The sequence below is a fragment of the Cibotium barometz genome, chromosome 51 (genome assembly GCF_041138505.1).
Source record: "Cibotium barometz isolate CiBa-2024 chromosome 51, ASM4113850v1, whole genome shotgun sequence".
NCBI lineage: Eukaryota > Viridiplantae > Streptophyta > Polypodiopsida > Cyatheales > Cibotiaceae > Cibotium > Cibotium barometz.
Genome location: NC_141096.1, coordinates 25,397,351 through 25,421,179, shown reverse-complemented (window position 1 = coordinate 25,421,179; position 23,829 = coordinate 25,397,351). Strand labels below are relative to the sequence as shown.

The 23,829-nt window shown below is 37.5% G+C and overlaps 1 protein-coding gene across 2 annotated transcripts; it reads right to left on the bottom strand.

Annotated features, from left to right (window-relative positions):
- Window positions 1-3,710: 3,710 nt before the first annotated feature.
- LOC147609464 (uncharacterized) lies at window positions 3,711-6,508 on the bottom strand. 2 transcript variants are annotated; one of them, XM_086788048.1, is made up of 3 exons: window positions 5,739-6,398; window positions 4,096-5,381; window positions 3,711-3,967 (listed from the first exon to the last, which is right to left on the bottom strand). In XM_086788048.1, the coding sequence occupies exons 1-2, from the start codon at window positions 6,133-6,135 to the stop codon at window positions 4,096-4,098; spliced, it is 1,683 nt and encodes a 560-aa protein (XP_086644174.1). In that variant the 5' UTR covers window positions 6,136-6,398; the 3' UTR covers window positions 3,711-3,967. The 2 variants fall into 2 exon arrangements, with proteins under 2 accessions (XP_086644174.1, XP_086644173.1); XM_086788047.1 differs by having other exon boundaries at window positions 3,711-5,381; window positions 5,739-6,508.
- Window positions 6,509-23,829: the final 17,321 nt, after the last annotated feature.

The window sequence follows — 23,829 nt, the reverse complement described above, 5'->3', positions numbered from 1 at the left end:
TTTTTTCAAGGGTGTATATCTATTAATAAACATACAATGCCCTTTGCACTCATCTTGTGAATGCAAAAGTTGAAACTTGATGATGTATAGTGGTATATGACATTCAAAGATATATGGCAAGACTACAATACTAGGGCCATTTGCACCTCTATTGTAAGGTCTCCACAAACCACACCCAAAGATTATCTGACCTAGAACCAAAGCCCTAACGAGGTTTCATAGACTCGACATCATCGTATGCATCAACCTCGATGGATTGTGGCTAGCGACTCACCACCCAACTATGGGTTTAGTAGCTCGAACCACCCTCAAGATTGAGGTCTAATTGCCAATGGTCCCAACCTAGCGTTCCATGCCACTACCTTGCGGCTCCATGGCTATGAGATCGTGCACACTTCCTTTTGGTAGCCCCAAGCCACTACGTGACTACTTGACCTCTTGCGTCTAATAAGTGATCCCAAGGTCACTTATTAAGTAAATAACCTGGCTACTATTGGCTCTTGCTTTATTTATAAGTTTTTAGCCATGATTAGCCCTATGATATTAATAATAAGCTCCTAGCCAATCTAGACCTTATCTTGCTAGTGCTCTTAGTCCATGTGTGAACTGTCTACGTCCCCACGCCCTAGTTAAGCTTTAACCCTAATCATAACCTTGGATTAGCACACGTCTCTAACCCTAATCTTAGGTTTGTTGGGAAATAACATACTTTCCCCCTTCTGCTCAATTCATGTCCTCGTGAATGCATAACAAGCTTATGTAAGCGAATTCTCGGATCCAGACATCTGTCCATAGCATCTACTCAAGTCTATTTCCTCTTTACATAGGTGAGTGTAAGACTCCTCTTGTAGACCCTGCTATAAATATCCTTTTGCTTATCATCAATCAATCTCTCATACAAGAGCTAAATTCCAATAGGACATTCAATCACAAAGTGCAACAAGCTCCACCGTAACAACCCTAGCACAGACCCATAGTAGATACAATGCTCCATTAGTTGTCGTCAAGCACTAGCTTAATTGTCATACCAGATGGCATCCTGCATTAGTTGTTAGTAAACACTAGTCCACTTGATGCACAAAAACAAGTTTTAGTGCCATGTACTTCCAGTACAAGATTTCCATTGTCCAATCCTCATCTAAGATAAAATGGAGATTGTGTTTTCACACATAACTAGTAGATACTCATGTCTTTTTTAGGGCAACTTCTGCATATGAGGTCCCATGTGCTCAAACAGCCTAAAGACAACACACAATTTCTAGCTACTTTTCACCCCACCAAAGTGGGATGAACCATAGGTCCATGCAATCTCACTAACAGAGATCCTCAAGGACAATGGTTATAGCATATTCCATCTTTAATATGTCCATGGGTTACACCCCATCGATGAGCAAGTGGAAAGTCCACATGAGTCCAAAGTCTTAGGATCAAAATAACCTGGAACTACGTCCACCCTGGATTATCAAAACAATCTAACCGTCAACTAGTCTAAATATTCAATCTAAGACCGAGAAGCGAAACTTCTCATCTCTCTCATGTTCCACCTATGATTATGCTTAACGAAGGTTTTATGTTTTATGTGGGGTGTGCTTTGGTGGTATGGGATGCCAAAGTGTATTCTCATGTAGGATCTCCTGAGCCTTTGTGGGTTTCTTGTCTGAAACACTCTATGCTTTGGCATAGTTAACCCATGGTAACTGTGAGTAGTAATGCTGGTCCAGGAGGGACAACAAGATACGGAACTTTCTTGGTTGTTTGAGTATGGCAGGGTGATTACATGCTCTCTTGTGATTTCATCAATTTTATTTTACCATCATGAGAAAGCATGTGAGGAATCACCGTACAGGTAACATGAGATGCTTAGACAACCAAGAAAGTTCCTTATCTTGTTGATGCATCAATTTCATTCTGCCATCACAAGAAAGTGTGTGAGGAATCACCGTACAGGTAACATGCCATGCTCAGACAACCAAGAAAGTTCCTTACCTTGCTGTCCCTCACACAAACCATATTACATGTGCAACATACCACCCAGTGGCTATCTGGATAAGACCAAGGGTTGATGGTAAAGCCTAGTGTCAACACATTGGACATCATTGGCCTGCCTTATGTGTTGTTGTACCCAGCCGAAGCGCTACTGTGCAGGCCCAAAACAGCCAATACGCTGCTACCCCAGGTCTTACCTGTGCAGTACCCCGCTACCTGTGGCTGTGCAGCATCACTTGCCCATGCATAAGCCTTTTGCTACTCGGCTGCTGCCTGGTTTGCATACGCTGCCCGCGCTGCTACCTAACCTGTACATGCTGCAGTGCTGCCCTTGGCTTGGTTGGCCCTAGATCGACTCAGACGGCTTGCATAGTCGGCCCCTTATGGGCTAGTCTTTGGGCCATAGCCCTAGCCGCCTCTCAGCCTCATGGCCGCCTACTCCACCCTTTTCATGTACATCAAGCTACCATCTGCCTCCTCTCCTTGTGCGGCACTTACTGCCCGTCCCTGTCTGCTAACAATGAAGGGCAGAAGCAAGGGGCTTCTCCCTTTCTTGCTTGCTCGCACATCCATGCAGAGAATCTATGGCTTTCTTGCCAAAACAACCCACATGAGGGTTATCCTTCATGCCTTGGGTTCTAACACTTGTGAAGGGATTCTAACACTTGTCTCCATAGACCACGCTCAAGGATTATCTGACCTAGAACCGAAACCCTAACGAGGTTTCATAGGCCCGACATCGTCATACGCATCACATGACCATGGCAGATTGTAGCTAACAACTAACCACCCAACCGCAACTTCAATACCTCGAATCACCCCCAAGCCTAAGGTCTACTTGCTACAACTAGTGTCCCATACCACTAGGCCGACGAACCACCCAGCTTGTAGCTGCTTCCTTGGTAACCCCAAACCACCACATGACTACTTGACCTCTCATGTCTAATAAATCACTTTTATAGTAATAACCCGGCTATTATTGACTCTTACTTTATTTATAAACTTTTGCCATTATTAGCCCTAGGCTATTAATTATAAGCTCTTGGCCAATCTAGACCTCATCTTGCTAGCACCCTCAGCCCACTTGTGAACCCTTAAGATCTAGCTAAGACTTGACCCTAATCCTTGAATTACCAACCAACATGATGTATGCCGATAGGTACCCACTTAATTTTGCTCACCCATTGGTAACACCTATTGCATATGGTGTTCTACTCTTTAATAGGCCTTATTTTTCTTCAATCAAAACTCAAAGATATTGAGCTTAGAAGAGTAGTTAATCTCAAACTTACTTTGGAGTACAATGCAATTTGTACTGGACTCTTCTACTTACAACCTTTTATGGTGTACTTAAGGATTCTCATTTGTAATTCTATATTCAATTTACTGTTTGTTCAAATCTTTTGAGGCTATTCTCGTTGATTGTATTTTATAATCTCTACTTGTTTTGACATGTGGGGAGAGAGAGAGAGAGAGAGAGAGAGAGAGAGAGCATGAGCATTTAGATGTCTCTGTTCAGTCAAAATTTGTGTTAGAAGCCTATGCTTGGTCTTCTCATACTCCTATCAAAACATGGGAATCGATTTAATAAAGTTCTATAATGAGTAAATGAAAAGTAATATTGGTGTTAGGTCATATGTTAATCCTGTGATAATCATTCCAAGTTTTCAATATGATGTCTCCACATGTGGTGAGTACTCCAAGTAGTCTTGGACTCCAAAATCTTGATGCTTAAAAACAGTTGAATTCAATAGCAAATACTTGCAATAGAGTGTTAATATGTGATGTAATGCATCATCTAAAGCATAACCATGCAACATGTCCTTAACAAGCACCCCATGTCAAGTGTACTTATTAAGTAAAAACAATTTGTACTGCCAGCAAGCTCCAGTCTGAGTGGCCTGCCAATGAGCAGGAACCAGGTTTGATCCTTGGCTGAGTGCAGCTCATTTGACTCATATGTAAAAGGCTGTCATACTAGCTGTAATATTCAGAAACAACAAGATATTTGTACCAAATTTGAAAAAACACCCCAACTTGCAAGTGACCTAAACAGTTGGCAACAAAGCTGCATTATGAGAAAAAAAACATGCTTGTCCTCACTCCTACCTAGTAAGAAGCAACATCTTCAAAGCTCCATAGTGAGAGTGAGCCCTCGTTCTCCGGATACATCCCATCGAAAGGCGCCGTTGAACTGTTAGCTGGTAGCTGCTGTTCCAGAGGATAATATGATGATGATATGATCTTCAACAATGCATCGACCAAAGCTTTCTCCGGTGCATCTTCTATTTCACACATAAAGGATTTCTCAAAGGTCAGGTCATTCATATCTGCAACTGGTGCCTGCTTCCCAGAAAAGGAATCCTCACACATCATGCTTGTATCAGAAGAGCTGTACTGTTCCCCTGGGTACGACTTGAGAGGACCAATAATGTCCTCTGCAGCAGGCATGATGGATTTGGCCCCAGACTCCAATACGAGCTCTTTGGCAGGATCAGGGGGGGCAGATGGATCGCTTTCAACCTTCATGGGCAAATTGATCTTGGGAATGCTTGACAGCCTGTGAGATGATAAGAAGGATAGATTAAGACGGCAGTGTGGAGGCTGTTGAGAAGTACCGGCATGGGCACACATTGTCGAACAGACAGAGCTTCCAACAGAGCTGCTCTTCAATACTGCACAAGTGGAATCTAGGGTGGAGGAGTTTCGGAGGGACGCCTCGGCACAATGGGAAAAGACTGGAAACTGCTGCAAATGGTCATCTTGGGCACATGGGCGGCGGTCCTTCACGTCGGGCACCTTGGGAAGTTCGACATGCCAGTCAACATTGGGGGGAATTTGATCATCCTTCTGCTGATGGTTGGGCTTAGATAGAAAGCTACCAAACTCCCAATCCTTGGAGCCAGAGGTTTTCATAGACCAAAGGCACCCATCGGCCGAACCCGCCTCCTTCAAAACCCCTGCTGCCACAGTGCCTATCTTTGGGTGGGGATGTTTGGATGGTTCCTTGCGTGGGTTGCCGTTGAATGAGAGCTTGTCACATCCATACTCTAGGCCCCCCTTGTTCCCATCAAGGAGGCTGAAGAGTGCATGGGGTGAACGCTTTTTGGTGACATCCTTCTTGTGGGCAGGCTTGGAGATTTTCCTCTGAGGGATTGATTCATTCACAAAGTTCACCTTTGCTTTCTTTCCTCGGATCTTCCGAGCTGCCACATCATAGGCACGGGCAGCTTCTTCTGCGGTATCGAACGTGCCTAGCCAGACCCTCACCCCCTTTCGAGGGTCCCTTATTTCAGCTGCCCATTTCCCCCATGGCCTTTGTCGTATGCCTCTGTACTCGTGCTTCCTCTTTCTCACACTGGTCTTTTCTGTAGGAGTCATAGGAGATTCCGGCCCTGTGTATAGCAAGGAAACTAGCTAATTCTTGCATTTACTTTAAATACAAATACAAATACATTTTACAAATAAAATAAATTTTAAATAAATAGATAAATAAAGAACACATACATACATACATGAATATATGCATGTATGTGTGTATGTATTTATGTACAAACAAAACCACCCATAACGAGAACCCATTAGACAGAGATTTTTGTATTATGTAAAAGACCATCAAATTCGAGCTTTTCAAAAACTCTAAAGAACCATTCTTTTCTGAATGCCCACCAAAAAAACCCATTCTTAGAAAAAGAGAGAGAGAGAGAGAGAGAGAGAGCCCATCTTCTGATCAAACAAGATAGTAAGCTTACCAGAAGAAGTTGAGATGAAACCAGCGTCTGGGTGGAAGAGGGGGCTAGCACTTGAAGGGGCAGCAGTAGGAAGTAAAACCTTCTGGATCCCAACACTGGGCGCACTTTGGAATGCTTCATTTTCCACAATTGGCAAGGTTTCCATCTCCTCTTTCCGAACCACAGGCAAAAGGTTTGGAAATTCCTCCACAATATCCCCGAATTGGCTCTTCCCAAGGGGTCTGTTGAAGCCATCAAGGCCCTCCAGGGATTTGTCTTCCCACTGGTCCTCATCAGAGATGGGGGAATCATAAAGCATGTCATTAAATTTGGCCCATTCAAAGTCCTCCTTGTTAAGGGTGCTGCTGCCATCCTCAGAGGATGGTAAGTAGTTGGAGATGACAGATCCCCAACACATGCTTCTCTGTCTGGGGTAGTATGTGGGCAGTTGGATGTGAAGATGCAGGCAAGACACAAGAGACTCAAAGCTTGGGAAGAGAGTGCAGCCTAGAAGAGTCCTCAAAAGGGCAGGCTACAGGAAAGCCAAGTGGGCAGCACAGACAAAGGAAATGGCTTAAAGCAAGGATGTGGGGAATCAAGAAGGTGGGTTGGGCACGTCTTGCCTTGGAACAAGAGCTCTATGCCCAGTGAGTAGCAGGCAAACCCCTCTTCTCGAAACTTGTCAAACCATACAAAAGTAGACCTTATTTAGGAAAATAATTTCAACACTTTAGACTAAGGTTTTCAATTCTCATTACATGTAAGTTGTACTTAACATATGCTATGGGGTCAAATAAGCTTATTCATTTGAAATTATATATAGATGCTATGGGATCACTTACATACATTTGATGTTGGGCCCATTTTACATGGGCCCACACTTTATCAGATACTATGTATTCATAATTTGATGTTGGGCCCATTTTACATGGGCCCAGACTTTATCAGATACTATGTATTCATAATTTCAAGTACCCCCTTGCTTGAAGTTGCATCTTACCCAACTACTATGACCTGTCTCAAAGAGGGCCCTAAAAGCATCACAAGGAACGTGTGACCCACGCTCTTCAGTTACATAATTCCACGGTATTGTGGCAAGCTTTGTCTAGCCATGTTTGTTTTGTGAAATCTCTACAAAACATTCATTTCACCTAGACAACATTCCCGCAAGTTATTTAGGCATGGTCAAATGCAAGGTATAATGTCTATGTTCCTTGTAGATGTGATATTGTTATGGTCAAATGCAGGGTGTGTAAACCTTGTAGATGTGATATTGTCATGGTCAAATGCAGGGTATAATGTCTATGTTCCCTTGTAGATGTGATATTGTCTCATGATGATGGGGTAGGCCGAGTTTAGAAAGAAAAACGTAAGATTAGCCATTTTGGCACAATCACATTTCGCCCTTGCTAAATTGAGTCTCTTCCCACTTGGCTGTTGTTGCCATCTTTTAGTAAAATTTGTATAGCCTTCAAATTTTCTTGTGGGGTGACAAGGTTTCTCATTTTTATTGCCTCTTAGGATCTCTTCCCATGCCCTTGGATTAAGGAAGTTTACATGCTTGCTCGACATCTGCTCCTTTTCAATTGACGCCCCAAATATATAGACAAGAGTCTCCCTTGTTTTTAAAAGGTTTCCTAGCCCATCGGCCTTTTTGGAGATGACACCTTGAGAAAAGGGGAAGAAAGTGTGTAAACACCCTAATTATCACGCGGGTATGGATAACTATTAAGTGATCATTTAGTAGAATCCCTACACCTAGCCCACACTCTTTGACACGATGATTTAAGTCATTTTTATATTCAAAGCTGAGGTGGAAGCAAGTGATTTATGGATTATCCCTTCTTTATATATTTTCCACTCAAGTATTCCTCTATCATCTCCCATCCAACCACCCCCTCTCCCCCCCCACACACACACATGCACACATGCATGCACGTACGCATGCACACACACATATGGACATATATAAATACATACACAAATATTTAAACATATGCACACACATACATACATACACAAATATTTAAACATAATGAAACGTATGCGCACACACACACACACACACACACACACACACACACACACACACACATACATATGTGCAAGAATTCCTCTATCCTCTCCCACCCCCCCACCAATGCACACGCATGCGCGCGCGCGCACACACACACACACACACACACACACATGTATGCACACATACACACATATTCAAGCATATGCACACACACACACACACACACACACACACACACATACGAGAGAGAGAGAGAGAGAGAGAGAGAGAGAGAGAGAGAGAGAGGTACTTCTTTTTTACCATCATGCAAATACTTTGAGAGTCACTATGTAGTGAAATTTCATTACCCTTCATTGGTACTTATAATGACATGTTTACCCTTGTTCATCAATCACTTAGATGTAGACATTATTTTATCCAACAATGCTTGGAGGTCTTTGATTAAAATCAAATGCCCATAGTTACCCACCTCAAAATAAAAAATGCCCTTATTTTGAAGTACTAAATGATGTAAAACTCTTCATATAGGCATTATTTTATCCGAAAATGCTTTGGGCTCTTTGATTAAAATCAAATGCTAATACTTACCCACCTCAAAATTTAAGATATCCAATTTTTAAACTATAAGATGATGCAAAACACAATTAAGTTAACCCAACTATGTTAAACAACCTTAATAAAAAAGGTTTTAGATTCAATAATAAAACTAAGCTTTATGTTTTATTAAGATTGTAACCCCACTAGAAGGTCGAAAAGTTAATGTTAGTTTCTTTCATGAGGAATTTAAAACAACAACATGGAACCCTTGTGAGGAATTTATCAAGGAAAGAGTGCATCTGACGATGGCAAAAGTTGTATTTATGAGTCGTACAAAGCTAATATTGGGCAACTCATGAATCTAAGTGATGTTGAATTCTTCCAATTTTTCTATAAGGAGAAGCCTTGCAATACATTTTTAACATTTTACATGTGTTAAACTTAGCAATCATAGGTCCAAGAAAGTCATTAACATGTAAACTTAGCAATCATAGGTCCAAGAAAGTCATTAACATGTTGCTAGAAGAGTTGAATACCTATATATACCTAGGTCTTGTCTTCCTCACTTGAATAGTTGGTTCATTGTATGGTTGTATTGGAATGAGTGAGTCATCTAGTATAACCTCCTTAACTCTAGTTAGGCACCTATGTTTGTGGGATGCAAAAAATCCTAGCTAGCAATTACACTCAATCTAGCTAGCCACACTCTTATTGTTTTTAGCTCAGCTCATGCTCATGCTCATTTGCAATTGGACTTCTCTAATTGAGGGATTACTTTCTCATGCTTTGTGATGTTTTAATTTTCTGATGATTGGAATTTTAGTGTGTTAATATGCTTTTTTCACTATGTCTTCTATTTATTTTGGATTACATGTCTTTGTGTGCTTGTGTGTCCCTAACATAGATACACAAAACAACCATGTCTATGTTGACAAAAAAAGTTAACGTAGAAGTCTTTCTTGAGATAGTCATAATAACAAATCAAGAGATGAAGAAAACCACACGTGGTGCTACAAGAATTGACAATAGGGAATGGTCAAACAACTTGATGAATAAGTGGTAATTTTGAGAATTCTAAATTAGTGAAAGCTAAGTCTTATGGACATGTCTTATTCTTCCAATTAAAGTTATTTCAACCTTCGATGCTAGCTTACTCATACTTGATTGTTCACGACACTAAGGTGTGGCCAATAATTTTTAAATTAAAAGCACAAATTCCAAAACCAAGAAAGTTTTACACACAAGTCCCCTCCATGTAACAAATAAATTGAAAAGAAACGTGCATATATCATTAATAAAGTATAACAACTAGGTCTTAATAAGCATATTAGGAAAGAAAATGCCAACTTCTACTTGATAATGTATGAGAAGATTAAAATGTAAGATTGATAACCTCTTATAACTCATTCATTGAAAATGTTACCCTTTCCTCCAAGGCCTCTCTAAGGCATGTGTTTACTTATTCTCCTTTTTCAATGAAAATCAACACTAGTTCTTTTGTACCTCTTAGCTGCCACTAGGTCTTGCAGTTATAACATTTCATCAAATACATGTGAAATTAGTGCTTTGTTCTCCTTCCATTTCTCTTTTCAAAATATCTAGATAAAAACGCATCTATTTGTACAAGCTTATACTTAGCTATCTACTTGTTGCTAGTAAGGACATGTCTCCCAAGGCTAGCACACTTACAAATTACATGTCTCACAACTATTATGTAAACTACTACATAATAGTTTCCACAAAAGCATCTATTATGCAAGCTTATACATAGCTATCTAGTTGCTGGTAAGGACATGTCTCCCAAGACTAGTACACTTACATATCGCACACGGCTCGCAACTATATTCTTTTAAAAGAAGGTTTTCTAAACATGCTAGTAGAAAAATAAGAAAGGTGATCACCTTATGTAAATAATATTCCAATCAAACTTGTTTCACCTTACCACACCACCTCTAGAAATGTCACATTTAACATTTCTCACAAATATTTCATGATCTTTTTTACCACAGTAGCATAATATTTCATACTAAATGTCTTTTTAAGAGCCCACAACATGCATGTAACTAATAGTGAAAAGCATACAACATTAAAATTTGTTGAATATTATTAACGGTGATTATGACTCAACAAGACCACCTCAATCACAGACCCACACCATACACATGGTACCAAGTGGCATATTACATCAATGATTTTAAGGATAGCACATTTGATCCTCAATTAAATAATAATAGGTGTAATCCATGATGAAAAAGAATTATCCATCATTCAAATGTATTTACATTAAAAAGAAAGGTTGTCATAAAAACATATAAGAGTCAATTTTTGCTCTTACAAAGTGGCATTATTGGCTATAGCAAGATACCATGGGATAAACTCAAGGAATTGTGGAGTTTTGCAATGCTGTATTGAGACTAAGACTCTAATCACTTTTTGCACACATGTTCAATGATACCTTATGGGCATTCATTTCTCATACAAATGCTTTAATGGGCCACCCAAGAGCACTCAAGGAGCCCATTCTTCTCCTCCACATGTGTCATCCACATCACTTCCTCTACTCTCCTCTAACAAGTTGCCCCCCCTCCCCCACGTTCTTTCTCTAGCCCCACTTCTAATTTAGTTCCCATGTCTCTACTGCATCCACCACTCTACCTACTAGCACCCACATCCACACATATTTCTAATGATCACTAACACGTACAAGCACTCGCACACCCACTGTGCACACATAATAGGGGGCTTGGTAGGTCCCCAAAAGGACGCTTTTTCATTTCCCTCTCCTTGAAAGACAATGAAAGAGGTTTATGTTGTGCACGTGTGGACTTCATAGTCCAGGAATAAGTATAGGCCTATTTAAAAATAAGGAGTGGAAATGTTTATTGTATATACAATCACAATTGATCTTACAAAGATAGATAAACCCCAAATTAATTCAATTGTAGGTGCAACTTAGAGTAAACAATATTGATGCTTGTAGAGAAAATTACTTATTCAAATGATAAAGACATATACAATTGTGTAATGAACTAGATGATCTAGGGATATTCTCTCTATCTTTGAGGTGGTGGAAGCCTTTTAAAAACATTATCCAAAAAGCCAATTTCTCTTTGATCACTTCTACTCACTGCTTGATAAAACTAGATCACAATGGATATTTACAGTGAAGTTCTACTAATTTGTAGGTTTATTATCTCATCAAATTCAAATTTGATGGAGACGAGATATTTTGAGAAAGAGCAACTCATAGTGCTCTACAAATTTTGAGGAAAAAGTTTCTACAAATTCCTAATTAGATGTAGTAGCAAGCACATTTGATTATTTGCATCTTTAGGTGCTACTTGCAATTTATAGTATTGTGAAAGTTTGGGTAATTAGCATGTAACATTAGATCCACATTGCATTAACTCTATGATTATTGCCCACATCAAATACCATGACTAAACTAGTCTTGCACATGTCCATGTTTCTCATTTGATCTTGACTTTTAAGATGTCCCCCCTGAAGATTATTAAATAAAAAATAAGAAAGTAATTTTTTTTCCCAAATGCCAATAAGCCGATCTGCCATTCTCCAACAAGTATAAGGAGTTACATTTACAACCATTGCTCCCTTAAATACAAGTCTCCCATTTGTAACACCAAGTGGATCTCTATGCTTCTACAAATAAATCCTTTGGAAGTGGCTTTGTAAATATAGCTACAAAATTTTCATGAGTACCCTTATGAAAAACTTTTATCTACAACTTTGTCATGAGTACCCTTATGAAAAACTTATATCCCTCCTTTAGTTTGCCTTCTCCCAAATGAAATGCACCATTGCATCAATATGCTTTAATTTGGCATGGTATGAAAAACTTATATCCCTCCTTTAGTTTGCCTTCTCCCAAATGAAATGCACCATTGCATCAATATGCTTTAATTTGGCATGGTATTCTTGGAAATTTTAAATTATAATAAATCAATAAAGGTGGAGAAATATCATAACTATTTTCACCAAGCATTATTCTAAGCCAATGTTTTGTGTTTCACCTTTGTACTCGAAAGTGAAATGGGAGGTTGCTTGTTGCTATTCTAATAGAGTTTCACATCTCAAATGGCTCAAAAAATCCTCCACAATTTGGATTTTTCCAAGGGGTCTATTGAAGCAATCATCAAGGCCCTCAAAGGGTTTGAGGCTTTCCTCAAACTTGGCCATTGTTATTGCCATTTTTCAGCAAAATCTGTATAGCCTTTAAATTTTCCTATGGGCTGATATGGTTCCTTTTTTTATTGCCTCTTAGATTCTCTTGCCATTCTCTTAGCCCTAAGGGGGTATTGGGGATAACCACCTTCACACATTTTTCAACTAACACCCCAATAAAAGGAGAAGATCTACCCCATCCATTCCTCATGGATAGGAGTCTCCATCATTTATAAAAGGTTTCCTAGCCCACCCACCTTTTTATATGACACCTCAAAAAAATGGATACAAGTGTGTTAGCACTCTAATTCTATGAAATCAATTAAGGTGTTGTTGATGATTTGAAATATCGGGCTTACATTCCCATGCTAGTCTCGCCTTCTTAAGGGCCTATGATACATTTTGAATAGGGCCTTTTGGAATATGTAGATATTGTAAAAATTTGACCACCCCAAAAGGGGGCACTTTTAGATTTTTCCAAGTGCATGTAATCCATAAGAACCCCTTCAAAATCTATTGTGATGGATTTTGATGTGCTAGACAATTTGTCAGTGGTGTATCACTAGTGGCCTAACTATCAATGGCTTTGTGTAATCTTGTATAGAAATTAATATACTTTTTTAGCAACCTTAATAGCGTCTTTATCATGCTTGTGGCCGTAAATACATCAACCTCTCACCTATGATGGACTAGTCCTCCTTTTGAAGGGCTTTTCTTAGCATCATGCAGGCTTGCATCCAAGCTTTGAGAGGCACTTTCTTCTTCATATGGTCTAGGCTTCATTAATTGGCACACACACACTGATAAAGTGATAACAAGTCTTCCATATTAAGTGATCTACTTGAACAATAAAAAACTATAGATTCTTTGTTTAGAGATGGCCTTTGTTGTCATGGAAAATAACTAATTTACCTTACAACAATAATGTAATAGTGCCATTAGTTGAGTTATTCATAACAAGTTATTTGGAGATTTTGATTTTGTTGTTGAGGCATTCAAATTAAATAATTACAAACATAAAATGAATATAAAATGAGTTAAGTTAAAATAAAATGTGATAATATGACAACCCTACTTTGACAGCTATACGCATGTAAATATCCATGAAATCTACCTCTATTCTAGTGATGTAAGAAACATGCTAGGGTTTAGGATATCTTTTGTTGGTTTAAGAACCCCCAATTTACCTACTTGGGGTATAGCTAAAGGTGATGGAATTGTAAAATATATATTATGTGCAATATTAAGGGATGGAAATAGCCTCTCACTTCTCCATACACGACCATGCCTAGAGAGAAGTTAATGTCACAAAGAGTTCCATGATCCCATCACATAGAAAGCACTAATGTGACATAGTTCCATGATCCTACCATAAATGACCATGCCTAGAAAGCCTTAATGTCATGTGGTACCATGATCCCATCACATAGCATCATGAAATTATGCACATTTTATGTGACCACACATTAGGGCGAGTATAAAAGGATTAATAGGTAGCACTAGAACCCCTACACATGAGGGCAAAAGGACGGAAGGACCAGATATAAAAGAGATCAAAGTAAACTGTATAAACGCTAATGTATGCTCTGATGCAGGTGTTGACATGTGCTGAAGTAAAAAGCAGATGTGGAGAAGAAGAAATCATGATGTAAGCACCAAGAATAGCCTGATGTGAGCCCTGAAGAAGGTGGCTTGGACCAGTAGAGGAAAATGCAGATATGAGCCCCTGCTGTAGTAGGCGGCTAGATGGTACCTGATATGGCGATGAAGTGGTACATGAATGATGATGTATAGGCAATGCTATATATAATGAAGGGGGGGTGCTAGTCGGTCACTATAAAGGTGTAGGCCAGCAGCCAAGACAAAAAACCCCAAACTTGCACACTTTGACACAATGGTGTGCTATTTTTAAGACATTTTTATATACAAAGTTAAGGTGGAAGCAAGGGATTGATGGAATGTCCCTTCTTGTTCATATATTTCCACTCATGTATTCCTATATAAGCTCCCCCCCGCTCCCCCCTCGATGGCCATGCACACATGCACACACACAAATTTATTCACCCACTCACACATTTTTCAGCATACTCTATACTTATTTAGTTTTTTCACCTATATACATGCACATATATATTCATATATACACACACATAGGCACACTAATTTATTCACCCACTCACACATATTTTTCAACATACTCACAACATATAAACTTATTTAGTTTTTTCACATATATACATGCACATATATATTCATATATATACACACAGAGGCACACAATAATTTATTCACACACTCACTTATTTTCAACATACTCACTGTTTTTTCACCTATACACATGCACATAAATATTTGTATATACATTTATCTTTTTTTCCAAGTATACACATGCACATCATATAAACTTTTTTTTTCCACCTAAACACATGCACATATATATTCATAAATAGATTTACCTTTTTAAAATTAAATAAAGGTACACTTTGTGTATACACAAGGACCTTTAAACCTCTCTCTCTCTCTCTCTCTCCATGAAAGCTTCGTATGAAGCTTGGCCGCCATAGCCTTCATGCTGCTGCGATGGGTTCCTCATTTCCTTCTTCAAGGGGTTCTTCTCATCACCTCCATCTCTCAAACATAGCTCTCTACATGTTTGCGTCCGCCCTACAAAGCTCTCCCCCATATCATCACCCTCCAATACAAGCTTGCCTTTTCTCCTATTGCGTTAAATTTGATTTTGTTGATTTTATTAGTTCTCCTAAAGTTGGCCTATATTTCCTTGTTTGAAAAACATACCACTAAAAGGTCCACCTTTAGAAATCCAATGCTCAAAGGTTTAAGGCATAATTTTCACAAAACCAAGAAATCTTTGCACACAAGTCCCCCCATGTTACAAACAAATTGAAAAGAAATGTGCATATATCATTAATAAAGTATAACAACTAGTTCTTAAGAAAGAAAATTCCAACTTCTACTTATGGAGAAACTTAAAATGTAAGACTGATTACCTCTTATAACTCATTCATTGAATATGTGACCCTACTTTCCAAGGCCCCTCTAAGGCTTGTGATTACTTATTCTCCTCTTTCGATGAAAACCAACACTAGTTCTTTTGTGCCTCGTAGCTTCCCCACTAGGCCTTGAAGTTATAATATTTCATAAAATAAATGTGAAATTAGTTCTCTTTTCCCCTTCAATTTCTCCTTTCAAAATAGTAGATAATAGTTTACAAAAGTGTCTACTTATAAAGCTTATCCCTGGCTATCTACTTTTGCTAGTAAGGACATGTCTCCCAAGGCTAGCACACTTGCAAATTACACGTCTCGCAACTATGTAAACTACTACATAATAGTTTACACAAAAGCATCTATTATACAAGCTTATACATAGCTATCTAGTTGCTAGTAAGGACATGTCTCCCGAGACTAGTACACTTACATATCGCACACGGCTCGTAACTATATTCTTTTAAAAAAAATTCTAAACATGCTAGTAGAAAAATAAGAAAGGTGAGCACCTTGAATAAATAATATTCCAATCAAACTTGTTTCACCTTCTTACCACACCACCTTTGAAATGTCACATTAAAAATTTCTCACAAATCTTTCATGATCTTTTTTCACCATAGTAGCATAATATTTCATATTAAATATCTTTGCAAGAGCCCACAACATGCATGCAACTGATAGTGAAAAGCATACAACATTTAAATTTGTTGAATATTACTAATGGTGATTACACCATACACGTGGTACCACAAGTGGCATATTAAACCAATGATTTTAAGGGTAGCACATTTGATCCTCAATTATATAATAATAGGTGTAATCCATGATGAAAAAGAGTTATCCATCTGTCAAAGCATTTACATTAAAGAGAAAGGTTGTCATAAAAACATATAAGAGTTATCCATCAAAGCATTTACATTAAAAAGAAAGGTTGTCATAAAAACATATAAGAGTCAATTTTTGCTCTTACAAAGTGGCATTATTGACTATAGCAAGATACCATGGGATAAACTCAAGGAATTATTAGCTATAGCAAGATACCATGGGATAAACTCAAGGAATTGTGGAGTTTTGCAATGCTGTATTGAGACTAAAAATCTAATCACTTTTTGCACACATGTTCAATGCTACCTTATGGTCATTCATTTCTCATACAAATGCTTTTGTGGGGGCCACCCAAGAGCACTCAACGCGCCCACTCTTATCCTCCACATGTGTCATCCACATCACTTCCTCCACTCTCCTCTAACAAGTTGCCCCCCCTGTCAGTCTTTCTCTAGCCCCACTTCTAATTTAGTTTCCATGCCTCTACTGCATCCACCACTTTACCCAGCACGTGCATCCACACATATTTCTAATAATCACTAACACGTATAAGCACCCACACACCCAATCATGTGCACACACAATAGGGGGCTTGGTATGTCCCAAAAGGACACTTTCGCATTTCCCTCTCCTTGAAAGACAAAGAAAGAGGTTTATGTTATGCACTTATGGACTTCATAGTTGAGGAATAAGTATAGGCCTATTCTAGATGTTTAAAAATGAGGGGTGGAAACGTTTATTGTATATACAATCACAATTGATTTCACAAAGATAGATAAACACAAAATTGATTCAATTCTAGGACCTACTTAGAGTAAACACCATTGATTCTTGTAGAGAAAATAGCTTATTACAATGATAAAGATATATACAATTGTTTAATGAACTAGATGGTCTAGGGATATTCTCTCTATTCTAGAGGTGGTGGAAGCCTTTTAAAAACACTAACCAAAAAGCCAATTTCTCTTTGATCACTTCTACTCGTCTCACTGCTTGATAAAACTAGGGTACAATGGATATTTATAATGAAGTTCTACTATTATGATGGAGGACTTCACAATAGGGACAATTTGCAGTTGCATTATCTCTGATGGAGACAAAATATTTATCTCTGAAAGTTGGGTATTAGCACGTAACTTTAGCTCCACATGGTATTAACTCTATGATTATTTGCATCTTTAGGTTCTGCTTGCACTTTGTAGTATTGTGAAAGTTTGGGTAATTAGCATGTAACTTTAGCTCCACATTGCATTAACTCTATGATTATTGTCTACATCAAATACCATGGCTCCACATGTCCAGCATGCTGCTCGTTTGATCTTGACTTTTAAGATGTCCCCTTGAAGATTATAAAATAAAAAATCTGAAAGCAAATTTTTTCCCAATGCCAATAAGTTGATCTGCCATTCTCCAAGGACTTACATTTACAATCATTGCTCCCTTAAATACAAGTCCTTTCTATCTATAACACCAAGTGCATCTCTACGCTTCTACAATAAATCCTTTGAAAGTGGCTTTATAAATATAGCTACAACATTTTCAAAATATCCATGAAATCTACGTCTATTATAGTCATGTAAGAAACATGCTAGGGTTTAGGATATCTTTTGTTGGTTCAAGAACACCCAATATACCTACTTGGAATGAGGACTTATTGTTATGGAATTACAATTTTTTTAATTGTTGATTGGATTTGTGAATGCAAAAGCACCTCACTCAATGGCATATTATGTGCAATATCAAGGCATAGAAATAGCCTCTCACTTCTCCATACTTGACCATGCCTAAAGAGCAGTTAATGTCACACAAAGTTCCATGATCCCACCATATAGAAAGCGATTAATGTCACACAGTTCCATGATCCCACCATAAATGACCATGCCTAGAAAGCACTTAATGTTATGTGGTTCCATGATCCCATCACATAGCATCATGAAATTATACACATTTTACATGACCGCGCATTAGGCTGGGTACAAAATGTCTGATAGGTAGCATTAGAACCCCTAGCCAACACTAGAACCCCTATACTTAGCTCACACACTTTGACGCAATGGTGTGCTAATTTTAAGACATTTTTATATTCAAAGTTAAGGTGGAAGCAAGGGATTGATGGAATGTCCCTTCTTGTTCATATATTTCCACCTATGTATTCCTATATAACCTCCACCCCCTCTCAATGCGGCCATGCACACACACAAATTTATCCACCCACTCACACATTTTTCAGCATACTCACAACATAATACTTATTTAGTTTTTTCACCTATATACATGCACATATATATTCATATATACATACACATAGGCACATAATAATTTATTCACCCACTCACACATATTTTTCAGAGTTTTTCACCTGTATACATGCACATATATATTCATATACACACACACACAATCACACAATAATTTATTCACTCACACTCTCTCTCCCTCTCTCTCTGTCTCTCTCTGTCTCTCTCTCTCTCTATATATATAATTTAGGCCTTTAAAAAACATAAAAAATATATTCTCTGTATATATTCATATATACACACACACAATCACACAATAATTTATTCACACACACTCTCTCTCCCTCTCTCTCTGTCTCTCTCTGTCTCTCTCTCTCTATATATATATAATTTAGGCCTTTAAAGAAACACAAAAAATATATTCTCTGTATATATATATATATATATATTATAGAGATAATATATATATATATATATATATATATATATTCTCTCTCTCTCTCTCTCTCTCTCTCTCTATATATATATATATATATATATATATATATATATATAAAATTTAGGCCATAAAAAAAAAAATTTCCCCTCTTCCTTGTGCCCTTCGTGTATTTCCATGAAAGCTTCGCCGCCATAGCCCCCACTCCTGCTTCTTCATCACCATAGCTCTCTACATGTCTGCCCTACAAAGCTCTCCCCTACGCCGCCTCATGTCGTCGCCCTCGAATACAAGCTTGCGCGTTAATTAGTTTTCTTACTAAAGGTGGTCTTTATTTCCTTCTCCTACCTCTCTATATTGAAGCTCCTTTGTTTGGAAAACACTATGAATTACTTCTTAATCATGAATTACTTCTTCTTAATCATGCATCGATTTCAGCTCAAGAATTCAATGCTCAAAGGTTTCAACGCATAATTTTTTCCATTAAGGTTCATGAAGCAAAGGTTCAAGGTTCCTAGTAATTCCTTCATGATCAAAGGGTTCAAGGTTCCTTGTAATTCATAAGGTTCAAGGTTCCTTCTAATTAATTAATTCCTTGACTCAATGGCTCATTGGTTCAAGACTCAATCATATGATCCTATCGATTACAATTTATTTTCTCTAGGCTCTAACCCCTCAGATTTTTTTCTAATGGTTTTCCTTTTAACAAATTCTCAACACTCCTATTGATTTCATTTTGTCAATTCACTCCATGTCCTCAATTGTTATTACATTCAACTATTCCTAGCTTTTTTCAAACACCTTATGCTTGATTTGAGCGACATCTATATGTGTAGAGATGTGTTCACACCTTCCTTCCCATTACTAATTCAAATCTTTGTTTGATGCTAGTGCTGGGAGATATATAGACTCTACCTCTAAATTTTATGCATGGAGTAGCCCTACTCAACACACCTATCTTGTTTTAAACAATTTTCTAAACAATTTTCTAAATATTACATTTTTTTCTTACACATGTTGCCAAAATAGTTGAATGGTTATACATGCATATGTCTTGCTTTCCTTGCTTAGATATTTGGTTCTTTGGTTTATATGGTTGCATCAATATGAGATAGTCTTCCATAGCCTTCTTCATTCTAGTTATGTACCTAGATGTAAGGAATCTTAGCTAGCTAAACTCCAAGAGTCACACTCTCAATGGTCATTTGTAATTATACTTCTCTCTTTAAGGGTCTAATTTAGATTTCTTATACTAGATGATGTTTCACTTTTTTAATGCTTGCAATAAGTGTAGGATTGATATGCTTTTCATTATTTATTACACTCTAGGTAATGCCATGCACTATACATATCGTAATACATTTTCTCTTTTTCCTAATCTAAAATAAACAAAAAACTTAGCAATGATATATGTGTATGACTCATCATGTGTACACAAAAAAGTTACCTTTAAGGTTCCCTCCCCTCTTTTGATATTTTTGGAGCACACCTTGTTCCTAACATAAATCAAGTTTTCAATGCAAATGTCCTTCTCAAGAGAGCCATAGTAGCTAATCAAGAGATAAAGAGCCACATGAGCTACTGCTAGAACTTTGTGTAGGAAATGGTCAAATAATTTAATGAATGGAATTTCTTTCAATGTGTGAAAGCCAAGTCTTATGGGCATGTTGTTTTCTTACATTTAAATTAAATGCAACTTTTGATGCTAGATTATTCGTACTTGATTGTTCACAACACTAAGACGTGCCCAATAATTCTAAAATCAAAAGCACAATTTCCAAAATATAAAGTTTACAGACACCCACACAACAAATAACTTTGCATATATCATTAAAGCATGACAACAACTAGGTCTCAATAAGAAGATTAGAGAAGAAAATGTCCACTTCTACTTCAAAGAAAAAAAATGTCCACTTCCAGAGTAGCATGGTTTGCACAAAAGCATCTACTTATATAAGCTTACACGTAGCTATCCACTTAAAAGAATCTACTTAAACAAGCTTACATATGCAGCTATCCACTTAAAAGCATCTACTTAAACAAGCTTACATGCAGCTATCCACTTAAAATTAAGGACATATCTCACAATGCTAGCACATTTACACATGGATCGCAACTATATTTTTTTAATGGAATTTTATTAGACATGTGGGTATCGTACGTAAAAAAAAATTCTAATCAAACTTGTTTCAACTTCTTACCACACCATTTCTAAAATGGCACATTTAACATTTCCATAGAATCATTCATGATCGTTTTACCCACTAGCATTTTGTTTCCTATCAAATATCTTATTGTGAGCCCACACCATGCATGGAACTAATAGTGAAAGCATATATCATTAAAGTTTGTAGAATATTATTGATGGTGATTATGAATTAAGGCCACCTCAATCATGGACCCACCATACATGTGGCGCCAAATAACATATGGCATCAATGATTTTAAGAAGACTAGATAGCACAATTCATCCTTCATTATATAGTTGGCGTAATAGATGATGAAAAAAGAGCTAGACATCATTATCAATGTATTTACATTAAAGGTAAAAGAACTAGACATCATTATCAATGTATTTACATTAAAGCGAAAAGAACTAGACATCATTTATCAATGCATTTACATTAAAGGTAAAAGAACTAGACATCATTATCAATGTATTTACATTAAAGCGAAAAGAACTAGACATCATTTATCAATGCATTTACATTAAAGGGAAAAGCTATAATAAAAACATATTTATTCAATTCTTGCTCTTGTAAAGTATCACCATTGACTATAGCAAGGTAGAAGTAAGGAATTATGCCATATTAAGATTAATGCTCGAATGCTATTTTGTGTTATTTTCTCATTTATATGCTTTTGTGGGCCACCCAAGAGCACCCAAGAAGCCCATTATTTTTCTCAAGAAGCCCACTCTTCTCCTCCACATCTTCTATTAACCTCCCTCTTCTTCCATTGCACTCTCCTCTAACACACACACACACACACACACACACACACACACACACACACGGTGCCCACCCACCCTCTCTAGCCCTAGTTACCCTTTAGTTCCCGTGCTCTATCTCCACCCACATCCATAATTTCCTAATGATCACCAACCATATGTAAGCACTTACACACCCATAAATATATGGTTTAAGGGGGGGGCTTAGGAGGTCCCCAAAAGGATCCTTTCACATTTATCTCTCTTTGAAAGCCAATGAAGTAGGTTTATGTGTATGGACTTTTTTAATAAATTTCTAATAATTTTTTTAAATAATTTTCACATTTCTAATTGGTACCCTCACATTTTTTAATAAATTTTTATGACATTCGTACAAGATTTGCATGGAAAGTAAGCACTATTTTCTTCAGACTTATGGTTTGTGTTGTCTTGAAATTTACTTCCACTAATTTCCTTTTTATAGGTATGTAATGAGATCCCCATCTTGTCAGTGAATTCTTGGTTGAGTTAATTTCATTTGTATAGGTATGTAATGATATCCCCAAGTTGTCAACTTCCTAGTAGGACTTCCCAGTTGAATTGGTAGAGTCTTAAGCTCTTAAGCAAGGGACTTGCATTCGATCCCAACTGAGAAGTTAATGGAAATGTGTTCCTAGTTGAGTTGGTGGACTTCCTAGTTGAGTTGGTAGAGTCTTGAACTTTTGAGCTGGGGACTCACGTTTGATTTCGACTAAGAAGTCATAGAACATGTGCTCCTTCATTGCTTATGGGTATGCTTTGCCCTCTACTACATTAGGGTTGAACATGCTGATAACAACAAGATCTTCACTTGGAAAAAAAATGGGATCCCCAACTTCAACCCCTCAACTAACTAGAGCATGTAATGTATATGCATAAGTGTGTAATGAGATACCCAACTTCTACCCCTCAACTCACTAGAGCAAGCTATCAAGCTTTCCTCATGCTTACAAAACCACCATAAGGTAGAAGGTTCAGTACCTTCCCCAAATTTGTCAAAATCTTATAGCTACTGGGTCATAATTTGCACCCCAAAATTATATTTAAAAATGATGAACAAGGTTAAAATAATTTGCAAATGACGAACAAGGTTAAAATAATGTGAAAATTTGAGGAAAGGTATTTACAATAGCCACACCAATGCACATGGAGTAAAGTCTAGCCACCACAAGGTGCAAGTGCCACATTCAAAGTCAAATCGATAAACAAAAGTGCAAATAGCAATGTCTAAGAGTTTTTTCCCAAAATTGTATAACCCTTTTAGCAATGTAATATGCATATAAAGCTTTATATGAGGGGAACCCAATTATGCACCCAATTATACAAGCCTTATATTCTTCTTAAAAGTCTTAATATGGTAGAGAATCTTCCTAATCTAGAGCAATCCACTTCATCAACTTTTAAGAGTTGAACACTTAAGAACATGCGTTTTATGGATTTCTAAGTGATGATTCATTGAGAGCATTTTATGGATTTTCCAAGTGATGATTCAGTGAGAGCAACCAAACCACTACAACTTGCATAGTGATATTGTGAAATCTATGTAAACAACAACATCAATTGGTGGTGCCAAATACGAGCAAATACTTTGTCATTTTCACTGATAAATTATCCAAGTTTATATGAGTCTATCCTATAAATTGGTGGTGCCAAATACTTTGTCATTTTTGAGATAACTTATCCAAGTTTATATGGGTCTATCCTATGAAGGATAAATGGGACGTATTTGCTTCTTTCCAAAGCTTTGTAATTGTAGCTGAAAATCAAAGTGTTCATAAGAAAAAATGTTAATAATAAGTGATAGAGGAGGTGCATATATTTCTCATGCTTTTAAGGAGTATTATGTTGAAACATTAAGTACGAATCTAGGCAGGTGGCAAGGGTTCATCCAAAATTTGC